Source organism: Panthera pardus, unplaced genomic scaffold (genome assembly GCF_024362965.1).
Source record: "Panthera pardus isolate Hobbes unplaced genomic scaffold, ASM2436296v1 HiC_scaffold_2, whole genome shotgun sequence".
Taxonomy (NCBI): domain Eukaryota; kingdom Metazoa; phylum Chordata; class Mammalia; order Carnivora; family Felidae; genus Panthera; species Panthera pardus.
In genome coordinates this window covers 30,929,515-30,951,533 of record NW_026526765.1, presented here as the reverse complement: position 1 = coordinate 30,951,533, position 22,019 = coordinate 30,929,515, and the positions used below count along the sequence as shown (strand labels likewise).

Here is a 22,019-nt window from a genome sequence, read left to right as displayed (position 1 = left end):
GTTCCCGGTGACAAGCAGCGTGCCCCAGGAATGAAACAACTGTGCGTTTCTTAGGACACGGAAAGTAGAGGGAGGTAGGCCTGGGCGGTAGTTGTCTGATTCTAGAGACGTCAGGGAATTTGTCTGAGGTCACATACCTGCCACCTGGTCAGTGGCGGAATAGGGCCTGGAGCCCAGGACTTGTTGCCCTGGTTCAGTGAGTTTTCCACTGCACATTTTTCATTTATGGGTAATTGTCTAGAGATGGGGGAATCAGGCCTGGATTCAAATCCACGTTCTGTTCCTGACAACATGGGTGACCTCAGGCAAGTGTCAAAACCTGTCTGTGCATCATTTTCCTTGTTATAAAGAAGGGGAGAATAATGATACTGACCTCATAGGGTGCTTACGGGGATTAAATATGATACTGCATTTAAAGAACTTAAAGCAATGCTTGCTTGTGATAAATAATGTATTAATAATGCATGATACCTGAAAATAACATTTGTACATTCTATATTATCATAGTAGACTTAGCTGAAACCAGCATTGCAACCATACAAAACTATTACATAATCATTTTTTTCCTCTTAGAATTTAGAAAGGGCTTTTAGGATGGCTTTACTCCATGTATTTTTTTTTTTTTGAAGCCAACAATTTGAGCCAATTTTATCTTTTTATTCATAATTTTTTTCTGTCGCAGACAGGCGCATTCAAAAGCATACCATACAGCTTCCTCTTCAGAATGTAAAGAAATAATTGAGTGTCATGAAAATATTTTCAGTTCCTCACCAAAAATGCCATTTGGGTGGATTCGTTCAATTCACTGAATAGATCTTGAATATATTGTGCATTTAAACCCCTTTCAGATGCAGGAGTGTTATAAAGATAAATCTCTGTTCCTTAGGGAGCTCATCATTAATGGGAAGAGAGGGTTGGAGGAAGGGAAAGCGTAACCTCCGTTAATACCTGGTATGATACAATAAATGCCCGAGGTGGAACTTGTGCAGAGTGCACTGGGAACATTAAGTGATGCCAGCGTCTGGGCGTGATGGCCTGCGAGAGATCCAGGAGGCAAGGACGCCCAAGGACAGGGAGTTGAGAAGGAGGATCAGCTTGTGGGGCCGAAGTTTGAGTTTGAGTTTGGACGTACAGCCCGAGCAGTTGGTTGGGCCGCCTCCTGACTGTTGGCCTGAAGCTTGAAGGGACAGTGAGGGCTAGAGATGGAGAAGCTGATGGAAGCCAGGTGAGTCATCGCCGAAGCCAGAGGCCACGAGATGGATTAAGCTGTGATTAAAGTACACGTGACGGCGATGCTGCTGAGGGCCCGCCAGAGCAGTGGCCTTGGAGAGAGGGGGAAAGGGTTGGGGGGGAGAGGTGGAGCCACGTGTAGGAGGTAAAACTCGTGAGTAGGTGGACGAGGTGGGGAAGAAGGTGGGGTTAAGGATGACTCTCGCTTGGGTGACCCAGGAGAGACTGGTGCCACGAACAAGACCTGGGACGCAAGAGAGTAGGTTGGGAAGGGAAACTGAGTTTAATTTTATACCTGTGGAGTTTTTGAGGGATCTGTGAAATCTCTAAGTGGATATGTAGCGTCAAAATATTTGTCATTCCTGAAGGACCTCGTTTGAGTGGATTTGTGTAGATAAACAAGAAGTTGCCTAGTGGACAGATGGTTCGTCTGTAGCTGGGAAGAGACCAGTCCTAGAAATACGGATTTGGACATCATTAGTTGTGAACGATGATTAAAGCCACCGAATAGATGATGCTGTTCAGTGAAGATGCACAGGGTGAAAGAACAGTGGGCTAAGGGAGTCCCTTGCCAGCAAGGAAGTTGAGAAGGAATGCTCTCTTATGGGCGTCTCTAATCAACGGGGGAAGGAATGGATTCTTTAATTAGTGGTGTTAGGGTCAGCGTAACCTTTGGGGGCCAGGGGAACCTGCGTCCCGACTCCTCTTGTACACCGAAATTAATTTCAAAAGGACCAAAGTTTCAGATGTTAAAAGCCTTAAATGTACTGGAAGATTAGATGGGTGACCATTTTTACAACTCGGCATGAGAAAGTGTTCACGGTCAGAAACCAGAAAGGACAAAATTGGGAAACCTGACTTAATGAAAGTCCAACAAAACCTCACTAGAAAGTAAGAAAACAAGCTGGAAATATGTGCAGTGCATGTAGCAGTCCATCTGTATACTGGGCTGTGATGTTAGGCTGTTTCTTATCAAGCAGTGAGAAAAAGATTAGTGTCTAATTAGAAAAATGGGCAAAAGACAGAATGAGCATTTTACTCATAAAGCATCTTGGATTACCAATAGACACGTGAAAGGTAGTTTTGACTACATATTCAGGAAATGCCATTTATGGCCTAATAGATGGAAGAGATCAAAATTAAAAAAAAAAAAAATCCTTGATCTTGGCGAGAGTGTGGGGAAGCAGGTACTGGGGAACGAGCTGTTCCTGATTGTTTTTGGAAGGTAAGCTTTTATCGTGCTTTTCCCCAGCACGTTGAAGATCCCTTGGCTGATTTTGGACCAAGAAGGAGTGTTCTTCAGGTTGTTTCTGTACTATAATAATAGAGCGTTTAACTCTTGTGATAGAAGGCAAAAACAAGTTCGCGGGTGTGATAGACATTGTTAACATTTATCAAAGGCTGTTGCATGTCAGCGACTCTGACCGCCCAGCGGAGGTGAGAGGCGAATGTACAGACCTCAGTCGGCAGCGCCGTGGAGTGTCCAGTGGATCCCGAAGCACAGGAGGAGTTGGGGGTGTGGAGCATCCCAAGAGGCAGTGGTTGGAGGGGGGTCCTGAGGCCTGTGGGAATGTGTGGAGCTGAAGGGTGGGGGGTGAAGGGGATGGCTCTGAAGGGTTTTGTCTACCAGGCTGGCCAGGAACTTGACAGCTGGAACCATGGGGAGTCTTCAGAGGAGTCTTAGACACCAGAGGGGTGTATTCAAAATTGTTTTTTTTTTTTTTTTTGAACGTTTATTTATTTTTGAGACAGAGACAGAGCATGAATGGGGGAGGGGCAGAGAGAGAGTGGGAGACACAGAATAGGAAGCAGGCTCCAGGCTCTGAGCCATTAGCCCAGAGCCCGACGCGGGGCTCGAACTCACGGACCGCGAGATCGTGACCTGAGCTGAAGTCGGACGCCTAACTGACTGAGCCACGCAGGCGCCCCTCAAAATTGTTTTGACATGCTGAAGTTGATAGTGAACAGCCCCTTGAATTAACAGGGAAGCCCTCACTGGAGTGAAGATCGTCAAAACTGAAGGAGAGGAACGTAAAGATCCTGAAAAACAAAAAGTCAGACCGAGGAACACTTTTGGGGAAACGCTATCCTGCAGAATCCACGAAGACATATTCTTATAGCACAAGTCACATTTCATTATCATTCTCCTGCACGCAGATTCAGATTAGAGCAGGATAATGGAATCCGGAGGCTGTGGAGATGTCTCTCAGATTCCCAAATATTTCTTGGCTCACAGGGCTCTTGATGCTTCATTGTTTTCATGGTGCCGCTAGGTCCAAAGAAATGCCTAACAGCTCTTTTTGTGAAGTACTTAGTTCCAGACAACTTAGTATTTATGACCTGACACTTTAGTAGCGGTTTGGAAAAATAACGTGTATCAATTTTTAAAACAAAGATAATATTTTGATGTTATTCTTTAAAAGCCACATGTGTGAAAGATAATATTTTGATGTTATTCTTCAAAAGCCACTTGTGTGAACCTGTTGGGTACTGCATACCTTCTCAAACCTTGGAAACAGGTCGGGACACTGCCACCCTTGTTTCCATTTGTACGTTGATATCTGGATGGGTGGTGCTTGTATTTTATCACAGCACCCAATGACCCTGTCTTTGCAGGATAAGTGACGTCATTGAGAGGAATGTAGCATCGCCTAGTGTTGAAAGTGACCTACCTTGGGGTGCCTGGGTGGAGCAGTCTGTTAAGCGAAGCATCCGACTTCGGCTCAGGTCATGATCTCACAGTTCGTGGGTTCAAGCCCCGCATCGGGCTCTGTGCTGACAGCTCAGAGCCTGGAGCCTGCTTCGGATTCTGTCTCCCTCTCTCTCTGCCCCTCCCGTGTGTGTGTGTGTGTGTGTGTGTGTGTGTGTGTGTGTGTGTGTGTTGCATGTGCGCGCTCTCTCTCTCTCTCTCTCTAAAAAAAAGAAAGAAACAGAAACTGACTTACCTTCCTAACTTGAGCTAAAGGTTCTGACAGTGTTGGACAGTGATGTCACTTTGTTTCCTTTGAAAATTTAAAATACACTGTAATATCCCAGATGGCTTGCTTTTGTGCCTTGGGGCGCCTCAGTGCGTCGATTGGGAACTGCAGCTCCGACTCTGTGTTCTGGGCTGGGCAGTCCTTGGGTCGGCCATCAGCCAGCTTAAACTTGTGAGTGTCGGTGCCGTGCCGGACAGTGAGGGCTTACGGTGAACAGAGAGGCAGCATCCTCTCAAGGAACTTGGAGTCTGTGGGAGGAATTACAAAACTGGGAAGTGATGCCTGGGAGCCAGGGTCAGCAAGCTTTCCCTAGGAGGCCAGGTAGTAAATAAATCTTTTAGGCTTTGCTGGCCATGCAGTCTCTGTGGACACTGCCCAGTCCTAACACTATAATGTGAAAGCAGCCACGGGCAGCATGTAACAAATGAGCATGGCCGTGAGCTAGTAAAACTTCATTCACAAAAGCAGACATGGCCCATGGCTCATTGTTTGTGCAAGCCCTGAACTAGAGATGTGATTAAAGTGTGGAAGCAGAAGAAGGAGCCACTGACCTGCCGGGGAATCCCAGAAGGGATCTCAGAGGCCGCCCTGGGCTCTTCCTACCTCCTGCCAGGAGTTTCCCAAGTGAATGGAAGAGAGGAGGCGACAGAAAGCCATACAGAAAGGAATTCCAGGCCCAAGGGAAATACTTGCAGATACAGGGAGTTGTGAAGGGGTGTGGCAGCTTGGAAATGGTAACTGTTAGAGGGGAGGGCACAGGGCTACAGTTCCATGGATCATTTCTCTCATGTTTTGTTTCCTCCCTCGTTTTTTGGTGAATCGCATCCTCTAGTAGCCTCTGGAGAATAGGTGCGTGGAGGTGTAGCTTTTGAGTTCTGGCATAGCTTTATAAAATAGATTTTATCATCTCTCGTAATTAGTAGTTTGAGAATAGAATTCAAGTGTGAAAATAATTTTTGCACAGATTCTGGAGATGTTCTCTTTAGCTTTCAATGCCAAGAAGTCTGATACTCCCCCCCACTCCCCCACTGTGTCTGTGGACCACACACCCAGTGTCTCCTCTGCAGCCCGCTCTGAAGATAGTGCTGTCACTGTCCCCGTGTGCTGGCGGAGGGCTGGTCGGGTTCATGCAGCAAGTCCCAGCGTCCTGGTTTTAGAGAACTGTTCCCATAGTGTCTCATTTCCGAAACCTTGTATGGATGGCCTTCCCCTCCCTGGAAGCTTTTGAAATTTTCTTTTACACGGTTATTCTCAGTGATGTACTTTGTTGTAACTGTAAATTCACTGTGCTGAATACTTGCCCGGCTCTTTGAGAACTAGACTTTTTTGCAGTGAGTATATATATATCAACAATTCTTTGTCTTTGTTATTGCAGTTCTCTCTTAATTAATCTTCCCAAAACACCACTTCCTTCAAGCTTCTCTCTTCCTGAAAAACCTTTACTGTTTTCCTACACAGTCTAGTCTCCGTCTGCCTTTCCAAACCAGCCAGGTTTGTGTTTTTCATAGGTATGTCTCCCTCAACTCAAACCCCCACACTTGATTTAACAGCACAGTGGGGTCTCCCTCACTGCAAAGAAGTTTATGTTCCTGCCAAGCCTTCTTCAAAGGCAGTGCCCTGGAGCTGAAGATCTCGTGTGTAGGGGAGGTGGAGGCGGGGAATGCAGTTAGGAAACTAGTTGCTGGTCACAGTGTTTCAACGTTTATTTTTTATTTATTTATTTTTTTTGGCCTCTAATAGAAAAGAATAAAGAAGGGACACTAAAAGAGTATGAATCAGCAGTATGGATACTGTTTACTTTCCACTCAGTCTCCCTTGCTTGGGGGTAAACATTCCAGCATCTCTCCTGTAGGTTTGGTGATCTTGCCTTGTAGTTAAGTGGCTTTTCTCCTCCAGTGTGCAGTTCCTTTTCTGAATCGGTGACAGGAGGTATCTCATGGTGATGACAAAAAGCTACATTCTCGGGATGAAGGATGCTCTGGGTCATCTTCAGTCATGTCTCCCTGACTGAACAGGTGTTTCTCAAGCCCCTTCCCGCTGGCTGTAGTGCCACCCGGGCACTGTAGGGAGAGTCCTGCCGGCAGGATACACTAGCTCTCTGCCACATTTCCCCTTCCCTCCTCACCCCCCTGCCCCTCCTCCCTCCACCCCGCCAGAAGAAAAATCAGATCAAGCAAAATCTGTCTGGACCGCAGTTTCTGGTCCTTCTCTGCCTTTAGCTTGACTTCCCTCTTTTCAACCCTCTTTTCTAATTGTCCTCAGCAGAAAGGACCAAAACCTCATGTAGATTGGAACCAGGATTCTCAAAGCTGAGGAGGAAGCAAACCGAGTGCATACGTGGAGGTTCCATTTCCCCAGGAGGGGTGGAAAGCACTGCATGCCGGCTGGCCTGCGCTTCTCTGCAGCCTACGCGAAGTCAGGACGCAGCGTAAAGAAACTAAACCAGCGAAAAATAGATTTTTTCCTTTCGATTCCAGCAATTTTATAAATTGATTCTGCTTGATCTGTTTTCTTAAAAAGAAGATTTGTTGACGTTTTTTAATCCTTTAACATAATTGTATTGCATAAGAGACAGACTGGTGGCCCACCGGTGGGGTACCTTCTGAAGGCATATTTTGTTTGGCCTTTAGAATGTCTAAAAAATACAAGTTAGTTCCTTACATTTTACAAAGTTGAGCTTTTCGTATACACCCCTTGGCTTGAAAAATAAAATCTGGCAGCATGAGGCCCGCTGCTGCCACCTCTAGGCTGGGCGGGGAGCTCCGGTTTGTGCCTGCCCCTGTGGCCTGTCACTTCTTTTGTCCTCCAGGAATGTGCTGCTGCACTGGGCTGCCGCAGCAAGCCACAGTGAGCCTCATTTTGAAAATCCGCTCCTAAAGCTCTCTAAAAACATGTTCTCCTCTAGGAATAAGGCATCCGGTGGGGAAAAAAGTAAATTTCTGGCAATGTTTCTATCAGAAGGGAGCAAAGACCAGTTTCACGTGTCCTTTTTCCATTAAAGTTCATTAGAAGGCTCTGTTCGTGTATTGTGGTCTCAAGTGAGTCCCTTTGAAACTCTGCTTAGTAGTGAAGTCAGATCTATCACAAGCACCGTATCATATGGTGCAAGTGACTTCCTTCGAATTTGCTACATAAGTGTTAAGGACAGAAGAAAGTTTTCTTTATCATCCTGCGTGTGTTCACTTAAGCAGGTGTTGGTGGCATTGCCGTTGATTGTCCTGTTCCTGAGCACACCCAGCACCCCAGCCTGATGCTGGCTGACCTCGTCAGTGGTGTCCTTGATCGCTGCCTGCTGTCGGCGCTGACCTTGTGCTGGTGTATCTGCTTGCTTGTTGCCTGCCAACAGGAGTGGAATATCACACCTTGACTTTGGGAAGTTTCTCACTTGAGCCCCGAGTAGAGGCGGCTTCTGTGCTGCAGTCCCAGAGGCTGAGGGCAGGAGGGATCAAGTGATTTGCCTCAGTCATGCTGCTGATTAGCCTTGGAGCCAGGAGGAGAGTCTGCATCCGCAGGGTCTGGTCCAGAGCTCGCCTGCCTACATACCCCTCTTGCCACTTCACAGGACACATGTCTCCTTTCTAGAACAACTGTAAACTTGTAGTGAGGGACTGTTTCACCTCAAGCTAATGTTTAGCCAGTCAGTGAATGCGGTGTGTGATTATTTTAGTTACGGTTTGGTCGCTTCCGGGGCTCCTTGATTCAGTTATTCCTGCATAGGCTATGTAATAATTCTGTAACTTTAGCAACTGGCATTTTAGACATTCCATGAATACATTTTCATTCTAATATGTGAGCGAGTTGACACCAGAAGTGACTAGGAAGTTATTCAGCCAGAAAATGGCTGAACACCTTTGAAATGTGTGCCCGTGCCTCTTGTTGTGTTTTGGTTATAATTATTTAAGCTCCTCGAGATTGCTGTTCTGAGTTTTTGACGGTATTCAGCAGTAGCTGAGAAGAAGTCTTGCCATCTGCGTTTGCTAAGAAAAGTGTTTTCTGAATCCTCTTTTTGGGCTCCAGTTAGTTAGATGTTGGATCCTTTTTCCTCTCTCAAGTCCCTGCTCTTAACATCTCTTCTCACCTGTTCTGTTCTTGTCTTGGGTTTTTTCCTGAAAGATTGCTCTCAATGTTGTATCCGTTTTTAAAAAACTTTTAGTATCAGCCAATACATTTAACTTATAAGAGCTATTTTTATTCCTGATTATTCCTTTTTCATTGCATCTCTTCTTGTTTTTATGGCCGAGTCCTGTTCATTCTGAGAATACGATTTAGAGGTGGGTTTTCTCTTTGTGTTTTAGTTTTCCTCTTTTCTACGTTATCCCTTTTCTCTAGGAGTAATTTTTATTTTTGCCCTGGTGACCCTGTTTATTTGGAATTTCTTTTCATTGTTTTGGGCTCTGCTTGTATGTTTTATGACCCTTGGTTGTCTGTTCCAGTATAAAAACGAGGCACTATTAGGTCTGACAAGGAGTTTTCAGTGCCTTGGAAGGACTCGTGTGTGGTGGGCTTCATCCCAGCAGCAGCGAATGGGAACGTCATTCCTCTGAGGAACCCCTGTGTGTCAGATGCGGAAGCCTTTCCTCTTGGATATCTGTGTCTTTGGTAGCTGCTCTGATTTCCTGGACAGTTCTTTTACATTCTGCAGGGAATGTGTCTTTGGGGAGTAGGAGCACATCAAAGTTGAGGTCTTTAAACAAATCTCTGTTATAAACAGACTGTCTGTAAACAGCCCCGTAAATCGCTGCCTCCCTCTTTATGGACCCAGAGAGGATTTAAATGGCACCACCATCCTTCCATTGTTGTGTTCCCACCAAATCTGATAGCCATCTTTGCTTCCTGTCTTTTCCCTCTATCTCACACAACACACTGAGTACGCTCAATACCACTTACCACATGTGTGGTACTCTGCTAAGTGCTTTACGTTTATTTACTCCTTTAATCTTTACAAAAAACTTAAGAGGAAAATATTGTTATCACCCCCACTTTACAGATGAAGAAATTGAGGCACAGAGAGGTTCAGGCCACACAATGAGTAGCACGGCTGGGCTTCAGCCCCAATCTGTGTTTTTTTCACCACACTGTCCTGCCTGCAGTGCATTGGGAAGACCTTCCATCTCTAGAACAGAGCCTGCATGTGACTGCCTCTTCCACGTCTGCTCTTAGAATCCTAGCCTTCACCACTGGTGGTGATGCCACCTGCACTATGGTTTCCCTGCCTCTTCTCTCCTCCCCTGGAGCCCACCCTCCAAGTAGCAGCTAGAGAAATCTCCCCAAAGTGCACGTCAGATCATGGATCTCCCCTGATTAAAACACAGCAGTGGATTCTTTTCTCGGAACTCCATATCCTTTCCATGGCCCAGAGGCCCTCTGTGGCCTGACCAGCCCACCTCCTCTTGGCCCCAGCCCCGGCCCCTCCTCCTGATGTTTGAACCTAGTAAGCTTGTCCTTTCTTAGGGCTTTGTATCTGCTGTTGCCTTTCTTTCCCCTGCTCTTATCATGGCCATCTTCTAGTTATAGTCAGGCCTCAGCTTAGCTAACATCTTCACTTACTCACACACTCTCACACACATTGACTTATTCTAGTTTTTTGGGTTTTTTTAAGTTTATTTATTTAGAGAGAGAGAGAGAGAGCCATGGAGGGGCAGGGGCGGGGGAGAGAATTCCAAGCAGGCTCCACGCTGTCAGTGCCGAGCCTGACGAGGGGCTCGAACTCACGAACTGTGAGATCATGACCTGAGCCAAGAATCAAGAGTCGGAAGCTTAACTGCCTGAGCCACCCAGGCGCCTCAGACTTCTAGTTTTTAAAGCACCTTTCAAGATCTGAAATTTCTTACTTGTTTGTATATGTGTATCTCCCAACTAGAGTCCAGGCTCCTCGAGGGCCAGGACTTAGTATGGCTCAGTGTGTATCTCCAGTGCCTGGATGGGGACCCAGTGCTTGGTACCCTGTCTCTAGGCATTTGCTGCTGACAAGTGTCTCTGGGAGCTCTCAGGCTGAACAGCGCCTGCCTGCATTGCAGCCACTCCCCATGGCACACCAGGTTCAATCTCTGCCCATCTTCTTGTTTACCAGCAGCCCCTTTCCTCCCGTTGCGGTGTTTGGTACGCTTTCATCATTTCTGTGTTGTCAATACTTTGGTCACATCTGCAAACCTGCTATACTACTATTTATCCTAATTCTTTCTTTAAACTATTTAAGTTTATATGAAACATAAACATATCACGGTATAAACGAAAAAGAAATAATGACTTGTCACAAATGACTATGTTAATTAAAATTTAAAATGTCATTCCGTACATCGTTTAAAATTGTCAAAACTTCAATTTCATGTTCTGCTTTTCTATACTGAATAGTATTGGAGTGGAGAGTTATAAATATGTGCTTGGTTATAATCTTGAACTTGAAGCCCATCATTTGTTTGTTTAATTTTTTTTACTGTTTATTTTTGAGAGAGAGAGAAAGTGGGCAAGCGCACGTGAGCGTGCACAGTGGGGGAGGGACACAGAGAGAGAGGGAGACACAGAATCTGAAACAGGCTCCAGGCTCCGAGCCCATGCGGGGCTTGAACCCAAGAACCGTGAGGTCATGACCTGAGTTGAAGTTGAATGCTTACCAGACTGAGCCACCCAGGCGCCCCGAGCGGCTGTCATTGAAAGTTGAGCCTGTGACGGATCCCGGAAGCAACCGCTGTGTCTGAATGTTCACATCTCCTGAAGCCCGGGCAGCTTGAGTCTCGTGTGCACAAAGTTGTTCATGTAGAGTATGTTTCAGTATTCGCGCGGCTCTGTTTTCTGTGCCGGTGGGCACAGTACGAGGGGTCTTTGGAGCACTTTGAGCACCGTTTGAAACTCTTCTCCTCGCCTAGGATTGACTGCTTTGCACGGATGATGAACATTTCCTTACGTTTGAGAAGACCATCCCGGATGGTGGATGGTAAAAGGATGAGGATGACTTCAAGTTTCCAGTGGCTCTTACTAACATTTATTCTTCTGTATTTCATGAATCAAGTAAATAGCCAGAAAAGGGGTAAGTACATCTGAGTCTTGGAGAATAAACTGATTGCAATGCCATTGCTATTTTTTGCCATTACTGTTTTGATTATGAGGTGATCCTGTGTCTTTATTGAACCCCTCAGGTTTTCTGTGGTTAAAATCCATTTCTTTGCAATCTTTTTTTTTTTTTCTGTGTACTTTTTGTTCTCTTTTATAAAGGCCCATAAAGGTAGATGTAAATATTCTTGCCCCATTAAAAAAAATTAAGATATTATTTACATAAAATAAAATTCACCCTTTTAGGATAAAATTGTGTGAGTTTTGACAAATGTACACAGTCATGTAAACACTGGCACAATCAAGAAGTAGGACATTCCTCATTCTAGAAAATTCTCCATGCTCCTCTGTATTTAGCCCCTCTCTCCCCACCTCCAGCCAACACTGACCTATGTTCTGTCTATAATTTTGCTTTTCTGAGTGTCACATAAATGAAATCTAAATATCTTTCTTTAATAAAATGCTGTGTTCATCTTTTTTAAATATATTGAAAATGTTTGTGTAGATTTACTACCTCATTTATTTTTATGAAGAACATTATCCTTTTGCCCCTGAACTTATTTTTAATATTATTTCCATAATTAAACATCACTTTTCCCCCAGGATCACCGTTGAGTAATTTTATTATGATTACTGATAATTTCTAATGTATTTCTAACGTTTTTGTTTTCTGTCATATAAATAGTTTTATAATTTATTGCTTTCCTAAATGCCATGCCAATTGTGTGTAAAAACTAAAAAAAATCTTTTTCAGAGACATTTATATAGAGTCTGAGAGGGAATAACCTTTTTTACACTATAATTGCTTTATTCACTCCCTCCTTCCCTCTCTTCCTTCCTTTTTTGCCTTTTGTCCTCCCTCTCGTACCCTCCTTTTTTTTCATTTTCTTTTCAGCATGATGATTTTTCATTGTATAGTGCTTCTGTATTCCATGACCTAATATTATTTTATAGGTATGAATAAGCACTATTAGGATTATAATCTTCTGACTCATTTGTTACTTTCCAGTTGTTTAGGCCTACACAAAAGACATATTTTTCAGACTCGTGTCAGTTCATTACTGTGTAAATGTCATATGCTTCATAAAAATCTAAAGATTGGTTATGGGGTTTCCATGCAGGTAGCAGCCTGGTAACAGGCAAAGAGACAGCAATGGCTGCAAGTGCTCAGAAGCTGTGTTTGTGGGCATGGGGAACACGTAATTTTTACTTGTAGTTATTTGTTTTGGCGGAAGGAGTGGGGCCAGTGGGGCTATTTAAAAAATCTTCTAGGCCCTCTCTGGGTCTCATCCGTGACTCTACCGTCCCTCCCTGCATTTATCTTAGTGGCTGGAGGTGGGACTTTGATGGAGGCCCAGTCCCTAAGTGGTCTAGTGGTTGGCCCACGTCCATCGGTTTCCTCTCATTTTTTAATCCACAGCTACAAAGAGAAATCTAAAACCAGTCCCTCCTGTGACTCTGCAGTCAGTCCTGCAGAAAGAACCTGGCTCCTGTGCAGACACATGTGCTCATACTCATGACTAAAGATGATTTGATGTGTTGACCTTTTTACAGTGCAGTTAAATTATTAAGCATGTTGTGTGTGTGTGTGTGTGTGTGTGTGTGTGTGTGTGTGTGTGTGTGTGTGTTTCTCTCCTTCTCCAGGGGCTCCTCGTGATTTGAAGTGTATAACTAACAATTTGCAAGTGTGGGACTGTTCTTGGAAAGCACCCTCTGGAGCAGGCCATGGTACTATTTATGAAGTTTGCATTGAAAGCAGGTAATAGAGATACTTTGATTACTAGCTATAACCTAAAGGTCTTCAATTGTAGAACATAGAGATTTTGTTCCAGAAATTTTTTAATGAAATTTTAAATCTTAGCTGTTTCCTAAAAAATCTGAATCTTAACGTCAATCAAAGTGGAAAAAAACCCTTCTCCTGGTTAAAACTTTGATTCTTTTGTTATATGAATATTAAGTATGGAACACACCTTGAATATGTTGTGGATTCTGATCTGTAGAGAAGTTTAACTGGTCTGTCCCACACCATCTGTCTAGATCAGTTAGGTTGAGGTTTTGACTCTGCCAAACGGGAAAGGTCAGGTCTGGAGTAGGCAGTTCAAGGCTGACATGGTTGTTGATGAGAGACCCAGGTTCCTCTTTATCATGCTGCCGTGCCACCTTTGGCAGAGGGCCTCATGGTCCCAGGATGCTTGAGGAGTGGCCGTCATGTCTGCCTTTCCAGAAAGCAGTGAGGAAAAGAAGGGTGTAAGAAGTCCCACACAACACGTCTTGCACCTGCTTGCATCTTTTTGGCAGAAGTCAGTCAAATGAGGAAGCCTCTTTGCATGAGAGGCGGGGTAGTGTGCCTGGATAAACCTGGGGTTAATGTAGGGACAGGGAGAGTGGACGTCAGCAGGCCAGTCGCAGGTCCCACCACCTTCCCCCTCTCGGGCGATCTTGGAGAAGGCCACAAGCTCCGAAGCCTGGAGGTGAGGCCTTTGGGCTCTCTGCAAACCAGAACATTCTCTTCGCTGTCCCTGACTCCACGGGCCCAGGCAAAGTGGTTCAGCAACACCAGAGTTGTTCAGCACGACGGCTCTGAGGCCAGTTGGCTGATGGACGGTCCTAATGCGAATTGACATAAGTCTGCATTTAAGTACTACTCAGGTTTTCCCCGTTTGGTGTACATTTATTGAGCATTAGTCTAAGCTTTGTGGGAATTTGTCGACCAGGAGGAGCTTGGTTGTGTTGCAGAAACAGCTCTAACATCTTATTTGCTGTGAAAATAAAGGCTTATTACCTGCTTTCGGCCTGTGGCCCTCTGGGGCCAGCTGGCATCTCTACCCCGAGTCTCTCCGCAGGGCCCCCGGCCTAGGGCTCCCTCACCCTCCAGTGCATAAAGTGCTGGCTTTCACGGCTTCCTTCCTGAAGTGACAGATGTGACTTTCACTCCCATTTCTCCACAAATAAAGTCGCATCGCTACGCCTTGCCTCAGAGGAGTGGGAAGTGCAGTCCTGCTGTGAGTCCAGCAGGTCTGGGAGAACCTGACAAACCTGGTAAATAACATGACTGGCTCACCTCAGGCCACAGGGAGAGGGAGTTGTTCTGGCTCTCTGTTCACAGGAGACAAGTCGTAGCAGTGCTGTGGGTCAGGTGCTGCCGGAAATGCGGAAATTCTATGTGAAGGGCCGACGGAGCATTGACTGAGGAGCGTGGGGTGCCGGAGAGGCTGTTGGAGGGGTGATTGCGGAGTACGAATTCCTGGTCTTCTCAGCAGCAAAAGGACAGAAGGACATTCCAGCCTGAAAGGATAGGGGCTCAGTGGCATAATGGAACTTATGGAATAGCACGATTTAGCGAATTCAGGTGGTTCTGTGTTACTGACACCTAACGAAGCCTCCCGCTGTGAGGCTGAGAACAGGTGAGCCGACCTGTTCCGTGGTGGTCCCTCCTAGCGAGTGACGTGGAGAGGCCCGCGCGAGGTGCCGGGCAGGGACGCTGGGACGCGGGGACACCGCAGAGTCCCTGTGCTTGAGTTCAGATTTGCATGGGACGTTAGAAATATACATGAATAACGGTAAAAATAATATAAATGCGCTCTTGAAAGGTTCAGAGGGCCATGAAACCACAGAGGAGAGGAATGACTTTTGTCCAAGGGATAATGGGTGGGGAACTGGAAGAGCTTTGGAAACAGAGCGGATGAGAAAGTGTTGTTCAGACCAAACCGTGAGCCAAAACAGGAGCAGTGGCCAAGTCGAGGGTGCGTTTGAAGGGCCACAGACAGCCAGTTTCATTCTTGTCCTCTATCTGTGGAGCAGCATCTGCACGTGAGACTCTGTGATGGTCTTCTGTAGAGGGGTGGGGGGTTAGGGGAGCAGGCGTGTGCGGCTCGAGGGAAGGCTGCAGAGGGAAGGCTGGTGGGAGTGTGAAGGGCATGCTGAAATCCTGAGTTTCTTGAAATGACCATCTCTGCTTATCACTCGACTTCCTGGCCCAATCTGGTTATTCATCCTCCATGTTGATGCACTTCCCATTAACCTCTCTTTTCTCAGTCTTAAAACGCAGTGTAACCTATCGTGTTTCTGTATGAAAGAACAGAAAGTATTTTCTGGTGCATTTTGTGTTAATCAGGCTTTTATGAAAATTGCACTGTTAGTTTTATCCACTAATTAAAATGTGATTTTTTGTATTGCAGGTCCCATTCTTGTTATCAGTCAGAGAAAACAAATGCTAAAATCCCAGCTCTTTTACCTGGCGATCATGAAATAACCATAAATCGTCTATATGACTTTGGAAATCCTATAAGTAAATTCACACTAAATGAAAAAAATGTTTGTAAGTATTTGAAAAGAAAATTGATTTGAAAATAAGGCAGCAACAGTGCTTTGTAATTGGCAGAAATTTACTCTTCTTTTGAATTACACTTGTTAGACTAATAGTTGCATTTCCCCAGCAACCATACTGTGGATTCCGGAGCATAGCCCGGATCAGGAAGGAAGGAGTCAGAGTAAATGTCACAGAGCTGACGATCCTTTCCACATGCGGGTACTTTTCTTGGCATCACTTCGCTTCGTTGATTCCTGCATACCTTTCAGAATTCCTCAGGTGTCGCATGCTCTAGGAAGTGGTCTTTGACTATCCCCTCCCAGAGGAGATCCAATTCCTTTCTTAACATTCCCTTAGGCAGTGTGTTTTTCTCCTTCGTGGCATTTCTCACAGCTGCATTAATAATGTGTTATGTAATAAGGCACTGCGTTTGTTGCTTCTGCAAGAAATAGGCTCAGTAGGGCAGGGAGTGTGCCTTCTACACCTGGCACCTCGCCCACTGCCTTGCACGTGGCAAGCATCTTCTACACGTGTGTTGATTGAATGCCTACGACCTATGTTACCCTCGTGACATAGCCCAGACTGATGGAGATGGAGATTTTGCTACACACTGAGACCTTAAAAACCCCAGTACTCTTGACTCTTAATGGTGGGAGAAGCAGGTTTCTTTCTCTCCTGACAACTGTGAGGGCGTGGCATTGTAATGACATTATGATGAGTCTTATAAGGATGACTTACTTTGCAACAAGGAGAAAAATATAATTAAATTGGTGACTTGTTCAATTTTATAGATAAGATGCATGTTTGGAGCGGTCTGTGTCTGAGATAGAACAGATTTTGAAAGGATAATAACAAAGCGTGCTTTCCAGGAACTTAGCATCTGTCTCACTGCCTTTTAAGTTAAAGAGAGAAGAGCCATGTTTGTTCTTTTCTTTCTGTAGCTGTATGTGAGATCCATGTGAGAATGTTTTGAACAGATCAGCCATGATCTCAATACCCACAGAGAAATACTGTTAACACTTAAATATATTTTCTGTGCATATACATATAAACAGTGAGGTTCATATTATTACCTTGTAACCTGCTTAACAGAAAACAGAGTTTTCGGTTTGATATCTAAATAAATCTGTATTATTTGTATAGACTGCAGAGTATTCCACTGAGTGGAGGTACCATAATTACTTAAGTGACTGATTATTAACATTGAGATTTTTATTTCTGGTCTTTCAGTGTAATAACCAATGCTTTAATGAACATGTTTCGCACATATGTGTTTCTGATTTGTGTGATGATGTCCTTAAGCTAAATTCCTAGAATTGGGAAAGCTGCATTAAAAACAGTCCCTTGTTAGGACTTTGATGTCCATTGCCAGTTGCTCTCCAAAACTTTTGAGTCTCTTTGCATTTGAGTCTCTTTGCAAACGTCACACTAGAGGGGACTTGTTCTTCACTTCCTTGCCAGGACTGGGTTTTGTCAATTTCTCTTAGTTCTGCCATTTCAATCTGGTGGCCCCCAGTTAGAGCACTTTGACTTTGCATTTCTGTGATTACTTTTTTGGAAAAAAATGATCAGTCATTCTCATTCTTTTCTGAACTGTCTGTATCCTCTCTCATTTTTCTCTCGTGTTGAAACTCAGCTTTTCCTCCATCAGTTCACAAGAGCTCTCAATATTGTTATTAATTCTGCCATATTTCCTACAAATAATTGCCCAAATTTAAAATTTACATGGTTTTCATTTTTATATAAATATACTCTCTTGCTATTTTTCTCTGAGATTTTGGTTTTATTATCATGCTTGATTTAAATCTTTTACACATCTGGAATTATTTTGTAGTAAAGTATGAGGAATCTAACTTAATTTCATTCCAGATTTTTAAAAAATTCCCCAGGATTCTGTCAGAGAGCCAGTTTGTATTGTCTGATTTTTCAGTAGGTATTGAAAAGATTCTGTCTGGGAGCTGCTTGAAGATGTTAGTATTGGATAAAAAGAAGTAGAAAGGGGTGGGGGGGTGCCTGTGTGGCTCAGTTGGTTGAGCGTCCGACTTCAACTCAGGTCATGATCTCACTGTCCGTGGGTTTGAGCCCCGTGTCAGGCTCTGTGCTGACGGCTCAGAGCCCGGAGCCTGCTTCAGATTCTGTGTCTCCCTCTCTGCCTGACCCTCCCCCACTCATGCTCTGTCTATCTCTGTCTCTCAAAAATGAATAAACATTAAAAAAAAAATTAAAGAACTAGAAAGGCAAATCAAGACAGATTCTGGATGACTTACTAGAATGATATAGTTCATTGTTTTTGCATATCATGTAGTTTGTTGATAGCATTTTTAATAATACTGGGTCTGATTGTGATTAGAATATTAGATTAATAGTATCCCAATACTAAGCTGCTACTATTATGATAATACTGCTAAGAAAATTGAAAAGCAAACTAGATGAATATAAGAGAGGGAGGTGGCTGCATCAGCAAATCTTTGAGTACCTGCTGTGTTCGGGAGAAGCTGTGGAATGTTGGTGCAGTTGTGCGTTAGAGGATCTGGAGTTTGGGGCATTTGGCTACTTAAAAAAGTATGAGAAATTCAGTTTTCTTCAGATGCTTTCAACAGTATACATATAAAGAAAACTAATATATATATATATATATGTGTGTGTGTGTGTGTGTGTGTGTGTGTGTCTGTGTGTGTGTACAGTTTTTTTTAATAAGCTTCTAATTGGCCAGGGCTAGCACAAAAATAAGTCTTTGTAAGACTTTTAGTGTCTTAAGTTTCTTAAAATAACCTGAAAGTATGGATCTGTCTGAGGCAGAATAAAATCATGTAGATCCCATAAATGAAGTAGGGAAGCCCCCATCTTCTGATGTCCTGAGGAAGAAGAACATGGAGGTTATAGGTATAGATGTACTTGCTTTAAAAAATAAACACAAATGATTACATTTCTTTCCCAGCTGAAAAGTTCCTGTTTTTTAGAAAGCAAATTAATATTGTCCTCAAGTGTCCGTTTTAGCTGGAAAGAAATGCAGATAATAGATAGTTCATGGGAGCTTAGGGAAACTTCCCTTTTACTCTGAGGATGTATACTATGAAGTAGTGAGAAAAGTGTGTGTGTGTATTTAATCTTTTCATTTGTATAATTGTGATTATTACCTTCCTTAGCTTAAAATACTGTATATGACTTGTGTTTTGAAGAGTAGCCCACTTCTATTTAGGTAACATGTAAATTACGTGTACTTTTCAGGGAGGGAGCATCTTAATAGACAAATACTGCCTTTGTGTAAATGCTCCCATAATCTTTAAGTTACTGGATCATGACACCCTGAAACACTTGAAAGAACCATGTTCTTAGAAGCCTCTGCTCTGGGTGATCACACTGGCACCTTGAATTTCTTGCTCCTTGTTTGCTCCTTCTATTTTATTGTTGTTGTTGTTGTTATTATTATTATTATTATTATTATTATTATGTTTTTATTTTAATTCCAGTTAGTTAACATATTAGTTTCAGGTATATGATATAGTGGCTCCTTCTGTTTTATTTTATTTTTTTAAGTTTATTTATTGTATTTTGAGAGGGGGGAGGGGCAGAGAGAGAGAATCCCAAGTAGGCTGCATGCTGTCAGTGTTGGAGCCCAGTGCCGGGCTTGAACTCATGAACCGTGAGATCGTGACCTGAGCTGAAACCAAGAGTCGGACACTTAATCACCTGAGCCACCCAGATGCCCCAGTGGCTCCTTCTGTTTTAAAAGCGGTTCCTACTTAAAATTTGCCCTGTAAAGCATCCTCCACTGTCCTCATGTAGCTGTGAAACTGTTGACTTTGCTACATAGTGGTTAGGTTTTGAATCCACATGTACTATTTCCTGTACAGCCATAAATATTTTACACAGATCCAGTGTAGAGCAGTGTGCTCAGCAAATTTCAGCTAAATTTATTACGAACTTATTCGTAAATCCCAAGACTAATTTGTATTGATTTGCTCTGCCACTTTTGTTATAGGCCTTATAGTGCAAATATAGGTTATATAGTGCTATGTTCTTAGAACATTTGGCTACCCTACCTCTGGAAAGTCCTGCAGTTTGTGCTTGCCGTGACTTATTTCACTGGTCCCTGTGCTTTTTGGGGAAGTGCTAGGAGAGGTGTGAGCCCCCAAGAACATGTGTCTCTGAGTTTCTTTTAACTTACCTTCACGTTGTTATTTGAAGAGAGAACATGCAGGAAAGAATCCCAACATTGTCTGCCCTTCATACCAGAACCCTATGTTTCATAGAACAGAACAGGTTCGTATCTTATGTGTTTTTCATTGAGCCAAACTATTTTAGTAATTTACTCATCCCTTGTAGGTAGCGAGACTTGAAGATTTTGAAAAGTAAGAAATTTACCATTTTCTCCCTATGAGATACTATATCCTTGAGCATGTTTTTTTTTTTTTTTCTTTTGTAAGGCAGCTTCAGAGCCCATTGCCCTCCCAAACTTCTCTCTCAAATATTAACAGTATCCTCACCAATGTCGGTGGTCTTTGTTCAGTTTTCCTCTATGAACTGTCTTTATTTGGCCCAGATGACAACCCATTTCTTTTGGTCTCAGCAATGCTGTATCTTCTCTGGTTTCCTTGTGCCTCTCAGGATTCTTGCTGGGGTTCTCTGGCTCCTTGAGGCTGTGACTGTCTATTGGTAGCTCTCAAACAAGCTTTGGCCATTTTGAGTCTGTGTTCAAGTTCATTTCTTCAGCTACACTCAGAGAGTTCCTCTTGAGTCTGTGTCCATGGTGCTGATGGTCCCTGTTCTCACTTGCTATCTGCAGACCTCTCCACTGGTAGGCTCTACCTCCCCAGACACTTGGTCATCCAGAGCCTATCCTCCCGTTTCTTCCCAATGTCAGTGATTCCTTTTGCCTGCTTTCTGGGCTAGAAACTTGAAGAAATCTTAGATGTTTCCCTTTCTCATTATGCTAATCCCTCATTTCTTCGATCTGGTCATTTCTTTGAAGTGCCTATCAGGGTTTTTCCTTTTCCATATCCCTCATGCACATGATGAGGTATCACGATCCATATCCTTGCTACCCTGGTCAGCCTTTCTCCAGTGGTCTCCCACTTAATCACATTATGTCTCCCAGCCCTCTGCACTGCATTGCATGCCACAGCTCAACTAGCTTTTCTGAAGGACTTCTTACCCTGCTGAGTACTTCACAGATCTGCATGGTACCCTGTTGGCATCCTCACTTAATGCCTTGGTCATTCCTATGGTCTTGCTGCTGTTTACAGATACCCACACCAGTAATAGCTCGTAGCATCCCCAGGTGGGTGACTTCCACCAGCATCGGGGGTTCTGACACTGGGAGATGAGTGGGAAGGGTGCAGAGGAAACAGATGGAAAGGTCTACCAAAGCAAGCTTTCCATATTCCGTCATTTTCTTAGGCTTGACCTACAGTTATCCAAAGGAAGCTCCTTTACTTCTCTCTGATGTTGCCTATTTGTAGATTCCAGACTGATGACACTATAGTATTATGGGAACCCGGTAGCTGTTTGTATAAGGAAACATACTAAGATTTGATAATAATTTACTCAAATTTGACTGATGAATCATTGGGGGCTGCTTATACAAATAAATACATATGTTCTCTTTTGTCAGTAATCACTTTGAGAGTTTGCTTTTAATTCTTGATTCTTTTTTGATCAAGAAGGAATAGAGTTTAAAATAGTTGATTAACGGAATTACAATATGAAGAAAACATTACTTATTTTACTAAGTTTGTCTTTTGTTTTTTTTCCCAAGCCTTAATTCCAGATACTCCAGAGATCTTGAATTTGTCTGCTGATTTCTCAACTTCTACGTTACACCTGAAGTGGAATGACAGGGGTTCTATTTTTCCCCGTCACTTAAATGTCATCTGGGAAGTTAAAATTCTGCGTAAAGAAAATACGGAAATCATAAAATTAGTAAGTTTGAATCAAAATAGATATTTTTTCTTGTGACATTAAAGAAACCAAATAATTTTTAAAAGATTTTTAAGGTGGTATCAGTGAACTTTTCTTTACAGTGTTAAGGGAGTAGATCAACTATCCTTTCAGGGTTCATTAAAAACTATATGCTATGACTCAAAAATCACTTAATTATTAAAATGATGTATAACCATTACAGTAAGTTTAGGAAATTAAGGGAGGAATAATGCATGATTCCACCACACAAACACAGTAAACATTTTTCTTTTTCTTTCCAGCTTTTTTCGTGTGCGTGTTTTTACATAAACAAACGTATCCATATAACTTGCTGTTTTATTTTTGTCTAATACTATAAACATAAAAATAAATGTTTTGAAACCTATTTAGTCATAGTAATTGTTGAGAAATTTTGTATAAGCCTGTAAATTTGAATTTATCTGAACCTGAAATAACATTATTACATTTAGTAGTACATGTTTTTTTCTCTATTTTTAAAAATTTTGTTTATGGTTTCCTTATGATCTGCTTTT

The 22,019-nt window shown here is 43.2% G+C and overlaps 1 protein-coding gene across 1 annotated transcript in view; it reads left to right on the top strand.

Moving 5' to 3' along the window:
• LIFR (LIF receptor subunit alpha) overlaps positions 1 to 22,019 on the top strand; it is a 77,954-nt gene that overhangs the window by 13,028 nt on the left and 42,907 nt on the right. The window contains exons 2-5 of the mRNA XM_019464216.2: positions 11,072 to 11,232; positions 12,900 to 13,014; positions 15,434 to 15,573; positions 21,323 to 21,486. Coding sequence (XP_019319761.1) covers positions 11,091 to 11,232; positions 12,900 to 13,014; positions 15,434 to 15,573; positions 21,323 to 21,486 — 561 coding nt within the window. The 5' untranslated portion in view covers positions 11,072 to 11,090. The remainder of the gene's footprint in view (positions 1 to 11,071; positions 11,233 to 12,899; positions 13,015 to 15,433; positions 15,574 to 21,322; positions 21,487 to 22,019) is intronic.